This window comes from Kogia breviceps, chromosome 14 (assembly GCF_026419965.1).
Source record: "Kogia breviceps isolate mKogBre1 chromosome 14, mKogBre1 haplotype 1, whole genome shotgun sequence".
In the NCBI taxonomy this organism is placed as follows: Eukaryota; Metazoa; Chordata; class Mammalia; order Artiodactyla; family Physeteridae; genus Kogia; species Kogia breviceps.
In genome coordinates this window covers 89,220,852-89,231,476 of record NC_081323.1, presented here as the reverse complement: position 1 = coordinate 89,231,476, position 10,625 = coordinate 89,220,852, and the positions used below count along the sequence as shown (strand labels likewise).

General features: G+C 62.4%; 1 protein-coding gene across 4 annotated transcripts in view; it reads left to right on the top strand.

The window, feature by feature from the left end:
- The first annotated feature begins 252 nt into the window (after nucleotides 1-252).
- The window catches only part of AMZ1 (archaelysin family metallopeptidase 1), a 39,288-nt gene continuing 28,915 nt past the window's right edge, over nucleotides 253-10,625 (top strand). Inside the window, exon 1 of one of the 4 annotated variants that reach the window (XM_067012737.1) lies at nucleotides 253-527. In XM_067012737.1, coding sequence (XP_066868838.1) covers nucleotides 403-527 — 125 coding nt within the window. In that variant the 5' untranslated portion in view covers nucleotides 253-402. Of the gene's footprint in view, nucleotides 528-710; nucleotides 982-9,406; nucleotides 9,442-10,625 lie in introns of those variants that run through there. The other 3 variants (XM_067012738.1, XM_059038567.2, XM_067012740.1) reach the window with 3 other exon arrangements.

The following is a 10,625-nucleotide window of genomic DNA, read 5'->3' as shown; positions in this document are numbered from 1 at the left end:
GTGGGCGGCTAGGCCTTGGTGCTCAGGGAGCCGCTGGCCCGTCTGGGATGGGCTCTCAGCTGGGCGGTAGGACGACAGTCCAGCCGCAGGACACGACCGTCAGCTCTTGTGAGCCAGGCCTACGCCTCAGGCAGCTTTGTAGCCAGCATACAAGGTTTGTTGAATGGCTGAGCGACTTTCGTCCTGGAGCAGCTAGCCCAGAAGTTCCGGAGCCTCTTCTCAGGTGCAGGCCTAGTTCAGGGTGGGGCGGGGGTGGTGTCTCCACTTACGGGAACACCCGCCCTTGCCTGCCTGGGAGCCCGAGGACGCAGAGACCTCGAGTCTCGAGTCCCGTCCGTCCCCTCCACGGAGGCCGTCTTCCCTGCACTCCTGCTACTCCTGTCAGAGCCAAGATGTGTCGCCATGGAAACTGCTTGGCAAACACGCCGGCAGGCAGAGGCGGCAAACGGCAGCTCCGGCGCCTGGTGGAGTGAGGGCGGCGGACGCCGTGAGCAAGGCTGCCTGGCTGCGCGTGTGACGGTGTGGGGGTGAGTGCTCGGGGCAGCGTGTGCGGAGGCGCACGTGTGCAGCGTGCTGGGAGTGAGGGGGCGCACGCACGCGTGTGCACGTGTGAGCCCGGGGGCAGGTGTGTCGCGTGGGTGCGCTCGGAGTGCCGCGCAGGCAGGGACGCTGGGTGTGCGCAGGGACGTGCGCGCCGTGCCGTGACGCGTGGCCGCACACCCACCCGGGCCGAGCGCTCCCTGTGGGCTGGGCGTCGCGCTAGGTGCCAACAGGAACGCCCGCAGCCCCCAGCGTGCAGCTGCGGGCCGAAGACAGACACTGGCCAGGTAATCGTGTCGAGGGAAGCGCGTGAGCGGCGGGCTTCTGGGAAGAAGCAGCCGTGGGGCCTGAAACCTAAGTGCAGAGAGGGAGTCCTCCCTGTGAAGGGGAGGGGGACGGGTGCTTCAGGTGGGGGCCCGGCTGGCTGGCAGAGACCCGGAGGTGAGAGCGGGCACGAGAGGAGAGGGGCTGGAGCACACGGGGAGGGCAGCCGGGGCGGGGGGAGGCCAGAGCCCCGTGGCACCCCGACGAGGTTGGGGCTTGCCCGAATTTGGGAATCCCAGCTGGGGTTGCAGGGTGCCGGGGTGCCTTCTAGGCAGAGGAGCCCCAGAGGGAGAAAGGGTGGTGACGGGGTCAGACAGAGCCGGGGCGGCTGACAGCTGGCGAGGGTGGGCTGTGATGGGTGGGTGGCCAGGGCCCTCACGGGCTCCGTGGGAAGGTTGGGCTTCACCCTAAGAGCAAGGGGAGTCCTTCAAAGGCTTCTGTGGCCACGTGGCTTCACCTGGCTCTGGATGTGTGGCTTGGAAGGGGCCACGGGAGGCCTGAGCGGTCATCCAGGTGAGGCCAGGGGGCCTGGCCTGGGGCTGTGGGCAGTCGAGAGAGATTCCAGCGGCTGACCAGATGCAGCCTGGCCTCTTCAGGCCGACTCTGCCTCCACCTGGGACCCTCCCCCCGTCGCCTTCCCTGACCACCCTCCACCCCCTCCCGTGCCTGCTTGCAGAAGCTTCTGGATCATGGGCTCTGAGGACTCAAACTGGCCACAAAGCTGGGACCCCCTCAGGCAGGGCTTGGTGTGTCCAGGGCCCCGTCTCCTCACAGGCCTGCCCAGCACAGCCCACCACCTAGGGGTCTGCTCGAACTGGACGCTGGGCCTCCCCGGGTCTCCCTAGTGGGGCAGGCGGGGGCAGGTCATCTCTGGGAGTGAGGACGTCCCAAATCCCGGTGGTGTGGCCTCAGGTGGGTGCCCTGGCCAGATCACCACAGACTGAGCCTTCGAGACCCCTGTGTCCACCGCACACGAACTGGGCCACTTGAGCCAGGCACGGTGCCTTGGGCTCAGGACCTTCCAGAACGCTGATGGCATTCCTCCCCGCGATGCCCTCGTCCTGGCCGATCCCGTCAGCCCTTACAGCCACCCAGGTGGGGTGGGATGGCCACGTCCCACGGTCGAGGGAATGGGGGGCTGGAGGGGAGGCAGCCAGTCTGTCTGGAGTTGCCGCTGGCGCGGCTGAGCAAGAGGCAGGCTCAGCCCTGGAAACGCCCGCGTCTGCCCTGCTCTGGGCACCTGAGGATGGCGCTGTCGTCGTTGTCGTTGTTGGGGACCACGTGCAGGGACTGTGGCTGCCCACAGCCCAGATGGGCGGCATGCAGGTGCGAGGTGAGCGTCCTCAGGTGCCCAGAGTGCAGACTGAGCTGCCGGCACGGGCGTCGCCAGGCGTGGGGCACTGCCCGAGGAGGGCGCGTGTGCTCCGGGAGATGTCTCAGGGCCCGCGGCCTGCCTCCCTGTTTCCGTTCACGAAGCGGCACGTGGGGGTCCTCTCTGGTCCGCTGACCGCGCAAACCCCAGCGGGGAAGAGAACGAGGCAGCGGGAGGGAGCAAGACACCCAGGAGGTGGAGACAGACGCAGATGCAGAGAGGGGGCTCCGTGCCCTGGATGCCAAAGACCCCCATTCCCGCTCCAGCGCTTGCTGAGCCTGTGGAGCCCGCGCGGTGGGGACGACCCGTGCTGCTGCCACGAGGGGCAGGGCCCTCGGCGGGTGTGTGTGTGTGTGTGTGCGCGTGCGCGCGTGTGTGTGTGTGTCGGGGGTACCCGAGCTGAGCCCACCCCCTTAGCCCAGCCAGCCTGGACGCTCTCCGGAGGGGACAAGGGTTCCCAGACACAGGCACCCAGAGCAAATGCTAATCCGGAGCTCAGAGGGCGGGCGCAGGGGGCTGGGCCAGGCTGGGGACCCCGCGCCTGCAGGAGGGCCCTTCTCCTGCTGGGGTGCAGGCCAAGCCCACTCATCCGGCCTCTAACGCCAGGGGCTTCGGCAGCCCCAGCCGGCCCTGAGCTCTGCGGGTGAGGCCCCAGGGCGCCCCGTGTGGGCTGGCACTCAGGAACCCGTCTCTTTATTCATTTATTACAGAGAAAATATTTCAATTTTTATCTATCTAACGTCTGTATTGGAGTATAATTGCTTTACAATGTTGTGTTAGTTTCTGCTGTACAACAAGAAACGGTCACTTTAGATTGGCTGCTGGGCGGTTCCCCAGGAGGCCATGACCTAGGGGAGGCCTCGACTCGCATCCCTGCCCATCCGAGCAGACCCCAAGCCCCCCAGGTCTGAGGTCCTCCCCACGGCCCCCCACCGGGACCCTGGCTCAGCCCCCATTGCCTCCCACCTGAACGTCACCTGCCTGACCACCCCCGCCACTGCTCCCAGGGGCCCTAGTGAAAGGTGGGGAACCCCTGCTTGGGCTTGTCCCGGTTCCCTGACCCGCCCCCTCCCCGGCTCTCACCTGCCCCAGGTAGCCCTGCCGCATGGAGCCCTGCACTCCTGACTCCTGACCACCGACGACTCCAGCCCCCACAGGCCCTGCCACCCTGACGGCCAGGCCTCTGCTCTTGCTGTCTCTGCCCGGAGGCCGCAGATCAGCTGATCTTGCCCGTCTCACATGGCACGAGCCCCTCAGCCCCGCCTCCCTCCTCTGTCCCCACACGATGTCCTTCTCCCCCTAGCACAGCACCTGGCACACGGCGCGTGTCTAAGTGTTGGCTGCATGATCGGCTGCCGTGTTCTGAGGACCGACGGAGCGCTGAGAACATTCTGGATGTTTTCCTGACCCTTATAACAACCATATGAAGCATTTTCTTATTTTCCAACTTGCATTAGTTTCCCGAGGCTGCCGAAACAAGTGACTGTAAACGGAGCAGCAGGGGAGGGGAGGAGCTTGAAACAACAGAAACTAATTTCCTTAAATAAATTTCTAGAGGCTGGAAGTCCAAAATCAAGGTGTTGGCAGGGCCACCCTCCTTCCAGAGGTTCCAGGGTGGCTCCTTCCTGCCTCTTCCAGCTTCGGGTGGCTCTGGGGTCTCTTGGCTCGTGGCCGCCTCCTCCACCTCTGCCTCTTCTATCTCTTAGGACGCCCCCCCGCTGGGTTTATTTATTGATTTTTATATTTAAACTTTTATCTTTAACATTTTATTGAATTATACTTGATTTACAATGTTGTGTTAAGTAAGTTCTGCTGTCTAGCCTAGTCAGTTATATATATTCTTTTTTTTTTTTTTGGCGGTACGCGGGCCTCTCACTGTCGCGGCCTCTCCCGTTGCGGAGCACAGGCTCCGGACGCGCAGGCGCAGCGGCCACGGCTCACGGGCCCAGCCGCTCCGCGGCACGTGGGATCCTCCCGGACCGGGGCACGAACCCGCGTTCCCTGCATCGGCAGGCGGACTCCCAACCACTGCGCCACCAGGGAAGCCCCATATATATATATTCTTTTCCATTATGGTTTATTACAGGATATTGAATATAGTTCCCTGAGCTGTACAGCAGGACCTTGTTGTTTATCCATCCTGTATATATACTAGTTTGCATCTGCTGACCCCAAACTCCCAATCCATCCCTCCCCCACCTCCCTCCCCCACGGCAACCACAAGTCTGTTCTCTGTATTTGTGAGTCTGTTTCTGTCTCATAGATAGGTTCATTTGTGTCGTATTTTATTTTTTTTATTTTTATTTTTTTATTTTTTAATTTTTTTTGCAGTATGCAGGCCTCTCACTGTTGTGGCCTTGTCCATTGCAGAGCACAGGCTCCAGACGCGCAGGCTCAGCGGCCATGGTTCACGGGCCTAGCTGCTCCACGGCATGTGGGATCTTCCCAGACCGGGGCACGAACCTGTGTCCCCTGCATCGGCAGGCAGACTCTCAACCACTAAGCCACCAGGGAAGCCCTGTGTCGTATTTTAGATTCCACATATAAGTGATATCATATGGTATTTGTCTTTCTCTTTCTGACTTACTTCGCTTAGAATGATAATCTCTAGGTCCATCCATGTTGCTGCAAACGGCATTATTTCGTTTTTTTTTTAATGGCTGAGTAATATTCCATTGTGTATGTATACACACACATCTTCTTTATCCATTCATCTGTCGATGGACGTTTAGCTTGTTTCCACATCTTGACTATTGTGAATAGTGCTGCTGTGAACATAGGGGTGCCTGTGTCTTTTTGAATTACAGTTTTGTCTGAATATATGCCCGGGAGTGGGATTGCAGGATCATATGGCAGCTCTATTTTTAGCTTTTTGAGAAACCTCCACGCTGTTCTCCATAGTGGCTGCACCAATGTACATTCCCACCAACGGTGCGGGAGGGGTTCCCTTTTCCCCACACCCTCTCCAGCATTTGCTGTTTGTAGACTTTCTGATGATGGCCGTTCTGACCTGGGAGGGGTGGTACCTCAGCGTTGTCGCCATTGGATTTAGGGCCCACCATAGGCCGGGATGATCTCCTCTTGGGGTTCTTGCCGTGATTACATCTGCAAAGACCTTTATTCCAGATGAGATCCCTTTCTGAGGGCCTGGGTGGGCACATCTTTGGGGGCCTCTGTTCAACCTACTGCGGGGAGGCTGAGCTGCGGTGGGGCGAGGCACCTTCTCCTAGGGCTGAAGGGACAGGAGACCCCGTACCGCTGCCCATCTCTAGATTTGGCCGTAGCGAGGTGGCTCCACAAGAGAGGTCTGGGGTCTGAGACGCACGTGTCCTGTGTGCAGGGGGTGGACCGACTGGGCACTGGCTGCCTGAAGCCTCAGCTGGCCCTGGGCTGGACGTCCGCAGGCTGCCTCTCCTTTCTGGGGTTCCTGGCACTAGGCACCCCCCACCTTAGGGCGAGGATCCTTCTGGGTGAACAGGGGGCTCGTCTGGATTTCCAACTTCATGTGCTAACTGGGCAGCCGAAAGGAGGAGATGTCAGCCCAGGCTTGATAGGTAATTACTCTTCCAGTTCCTGTCTCTTCCTGGCCACACCAGGGATGGGGCAGGCAGGGAGGTGGGTATCCCACACCTTCTGCGTAACAACCAGTTTCGGGACAGAACACCAAGCATTTCTCAGGTTCCGAGTTCTCCGTCCCCCACGGTAATAAATCGGAAAATCCTGGTAGCTAACACGCGTCAAAAGTGTAGGCTTGTGACCCGCAACCTGCTGGAATTTATCCTAAGGGGGGAAAATCAGAAACCTGTGCAACAAAGATTTATGGAGACAAGATGATCACAGTGATATATATATATATATACTATTTACATTATATATACACATTAATTTACATAATATATATATTATTTTTTATAATATATATCATGTAAAATAGTGAGAAACTGGGAAAAACCAAAATGTCACAAACCCGGTGAATCCTCCATGAAACAAAACAGTGCAGACAACGCAATGAGGACGCCAGCTCCGGGCTATTGACAGGGAAGGGTGTCATGTGACAAAGCCTCCGGCAGAACAGAATACTGTATTTAAATGTGGAGAGAAAAATTATTTGAAGGATGTCTGACAAAAAGGCAGAGAGGTTACCTCTTGATGGTTGGATTATGGGGTCTTTTTTTTTTTTTTTACGTTTTTTAGAATCTTCCAAATCTTCTACAATGGACATCTATTGTTGCAGCATCATTTCTGAAGGCTTAAACAGAATTCCCTTGCAGTGCCAGGGATGATGGTGACACATCCCTCAGCAATCCGTGGGGGCATTTCTCCTGAATGAGGCTGGGCAGGCAGGGGTGGGCGGCCCTGCCGGGAAGGCCTGGAAGCTGGCAGCCCGGAGCTGGGGTAGCATCCGGCTCAAAGGAAGCCCTTATCATAAAGGGTTCCAAGGAGGCAAAGGGCAGCTGGAGGAAGAGTCTCCCCGCCGGGGCTGGAGCGATAATGCGGCCTTCACGGCCGGGCTCCCTGCTGTGCTGGGGGTCCTCTCCCGCCTTGGGGTGCCACGTGGCACTGGGCGGAGGGGCACCGCCCTCATCCCGCTGGCTGGGGGGACTGGACGGGAGGCTGCTGGCCAGCCACCGTGACCTGGCGGTGGGACAAATGGTGGCCCTCACTCAAGGTGCATGTCCTGAGAACTGAGCCTTCCCTCCCTCTGGCCGACTCTCCCTCAGCCCTGTCCCCCGAGACAGGACCCTAGTGGGACGGAGACCTCACGGAAGCCGGGCAGGCAGTTCCTCGCCTCCCAGAAGTGCAGGGGAAGCTTCTCCAGGAGGCGGGAGATTCTTCCTGGCCACCCAGGGGACCCTGGCGTGACATGGGGTGCCTGTCCCCCACCTCACCTGTTCACCGCGCCTCCCTGGTCCTAACCGGGAGCCCAGTGGAGAGTCGGGACCCAGAATAGCAGCTGCTGAATGAACAGCCGTCTGCCCGGGTCTCACGGATGGGAGGAAACGCGCGGTGAAACGCGCGGATGGGACCCTCCCTCTGCTCTGTGCAGCCGCCTGTCACGGCCGGCCCGCCTGCGCGTCTCGGGACAGCAGTGCGCCGTCAGGAAGGCCCGATGGCCCCGGGGCTGGGGGGGGAGCACGGGGCTGTCTAGTCTCCGTTGCTTAGGGAAGCTCGACGGGGAGCAGACGGGGGGCGGGGTTGGGGGGAGGGGGGCCGGCGCCGGGGTCGAGGCCAGAGCCCGGGAGGGGCCAGGCTGACTCATGGCTGGAGCACTGCCCACTTCCCTCGGGATGGGCAGCCTGGAGGCCTTCGTGGCTCGGGGCTCCCCGGACCTGCGCTTCAGGGCAGCTGGCCCGAGGGCGGACGGCTGTTAGCCAGATGGGGACCAGCATGGCCCCGCCCACCACCCCCACCCCCGGTTCCACAGGGACCGCAGGCATCACTGACACCTTGTGAGCAAACAGCTCCAAGACGGGGAGTGACTTTTCTTGGTCCCGCAGCTCGAGTAGCCGATCCAGAGCCCAGATGTTTGACCGCTGACCCTGCGGCCCCGGATGCTTCTTACACCTCCCAGGGCTGCTGGGAAGTCCTTGCAAAATCCTCCCAGACAGGACTGTCCTCAGGCCAGGTTTTCTGGGGGCGGCGAACAGCAGGAACCCCCTAAAAGGCGCTCAGGGTCACAGAGACTCGGGCAACTTCCAGCTCTCAGGAAGCCCCCTCTACCTCGCCTTCTAGACCTTCCCCCTCTGCACCGGGGTCCCGGGCTCTGTGCCGAGGAAAGGGGAGCCACGTAGGGGGTGCAGGAAAGGCCGTGGGGGCTGTGGCCTGAGCCGCGTGCTCTATCGGGAGTGAGGACACAGGACGGGGCCCCGTGCCGCCGTGGGTCCCCACGCTGAGCTGTGGAGAGGAGAAGGAGGGAACCCCTGGCAGCCGCCCCTGCCCTCGCTCGGCGGCCTGGGGAGAGAGATGCAGAGCTCAGAGGCCGCCGAGCCTGCTAGGGCCCAGGCGCTGCCTTCTGTACCTCAGCAGCTGGCCGAGGCCCCGAGGGCCCAACGCCCCCTGCGCCTCCGGCAGCCCTGCCTCGTGGGGACGTCCCCTCGGCCGCGCCGGCCTCCCGGGAGCTGCGCGGTGAAATCCTGACCTCGAGGTGGGGGGCACGGCCGGGGGGCCGCAGGCTGCTGGCCTTGCAGCGTGGCGGCGGGACGTGGCGGGAGCGCAGGACCCTTCTCGGGACAAGGGGGCCCAGAGCCAGCGTGGGGTAGGAGCTCCCTGGACAAGGGCTGCGTGCCTTTCATCTCCGGGGATAAAGACCACCTGGACCCTCTCTGAGGACCCACGGCGTTCGGGCTGCAAACGTGCGCTGAACACAGAGCCCGCGCCGCCCCCCTGGCCGGGTGCTGGGTCCCCGCCCTCACCGGCGCTGGGGGTCCCCAGCACTATCTCACAGGCTTGAGATAGTACGTGTAAAGCGTTTAGTATGTTGTGGCTGGCATATAAAAACTTCTAAAAAAATCATTACTACACCTTAATAGGGAGGCCGCCAAGTGAAGGGGAAGTTCCCGGGCAATCAGTGATGACAGGGCTAGGCTGTGTGTCATGTGCTGGAGCTGAGCCCGCACCGTGCTGAGGCAACCCTGATGCCAGCTCCTTTCCTGGGCAGCTCTGGTTTACCTGTATGACCCGAGGGCCTTAGCTGGGCAGCGCTGGTTTACCTCTCTCACCTGGGCAGCTCTGGTTTACCTGTATGACCCGAGGGCGTTAGCTGGGCAGCGCTGGTTTACCTCTCTCACCTGGGCAGCTCTGGTTTACCTCTCTCACCTGGGCGGCGCTGGCTTACCTCTCTCACCTGCTTGGCTTTAGCGTCTCAGGCCCCGCCCCTCCCCCAGGTATTTCTGGGAGGGTCAGGGCGTGGCAAGCGCGCTTTACCAGGAGTCAGCAGAGGTCAGAGCGCGCGTCTGAGGACCCGGGGCTCCTGCCGGCACTCTGCCCACTGGTGGCCCGCGCGTGATGCACCCGTAGCAGCAGGAGGGGGTGTGGCGCCCACGGCAGGCGGCCCGTTACACTCCCACCGGCTCCCGCCTCGGTCCCGGCCCCTCGGAGCTGACGTCACGCGGAGACCTCCCCGATTTCCGTGGCCCACGCCACGTGCCCACGCTGTCCCCGGCCTGGCACCGCCTCTGCCGGCTCCCGAGGGCGCAGACTGCGAGGTAGGGGCGCGGCGGGGAGGGACCGGGGTGCGCGGCCCGCAGGACGGAGGGTGCGGGGAGGACCCGGGCGCGGCGAGGAGGACCGGGGCTGCGAGGTCGGGGTGCGGCGGGGAGGCCGACGGGACCCAGGCGGGGACCGAGAGGAGACCGGCGGGCTGGGTGGGATGGCGCCGGCACCCGGAACCGAGCGGGGCGCAGGGCCCGGGGCGGGACGCCTTGGCCGCGCCGCAGCGCCGAGTCCGGCCGCGCAAGCCCCGAGGACGCCGTGGCGGCGGCGGGCGCGCCCGGGCGCGGAGTCCGCGCGGACACGGAGGGCGCGCTGGGGCGGGAGGTGGGGTGTCGGGGACCGGTGCGCCGAGGAGGGTTTGGTGCCGTGCCGCGCTCTGTGCTCCCCGGCCTGGGCCCGCAGAGGGGAGCCGGGCGAGGGAAGGGGCTCGGGGACCCCTCCCGGCCGTCTGCTCCCCACGGGAGGGCGACCTGCGGGCTGTTTTGCGTCCTGGCGATGGGAGCAAACAGGCTGTGGGAGAGCCCAGGGCCAGGCACGGGAAGAGGGCACTTCCTGGCCGGCCCGGGTGGGCATGGAACGCCCCCAGAGAGCCTGGGGGTGCGGGGAAGGGGGGGGCCACATGACCACCTAGGTATTGGTGGAGAAGCAGGCCCAGTGCTGTTTTCCTGTTTCCCAGGAAAACAGGCAGCACCTCCAGCTCAGAAAAGCAGGGTGTGGGGTTCCACAGCGATGCCAAACTTGAGAATGCTGCCAGGGTCAGAGGGGAAGGCTGCGTCCTCCCCTGCCTGTCGTGGGAAAGGAAACTGTCAGGGTGGCAGCCAGGGCAGGGAGGTGAGCGCCCCGCAACAGGAAGCAGGGGTCTGACGCGGAGACCCTCCCGCCGTGATCGCGGCCCTCGGTTCCCCTCTGAGCAAATGGAAACCCCTGAGAAGTGTGAAGCCACAAACCCTTACATCCCTTCTGCGTGGGGCCTCTCGGAAGGCAGACAGTAGTGAATAGCTCCACGCAGCTGCCGGCATGTTTTGCAAAGCGTATTCCGAATAACAAGAGTCAGAGCGTGCTTTCTTGCCAAAGTCTGAGGCATCTGTCCGGTCGGATCAGGAAGCAGGTGCCCGGGCTGAGGGGTCTGGGGCCGCCTGCCCTTCCTGCAGCAGCAGGTCCTCCCATGGGAGTGGAA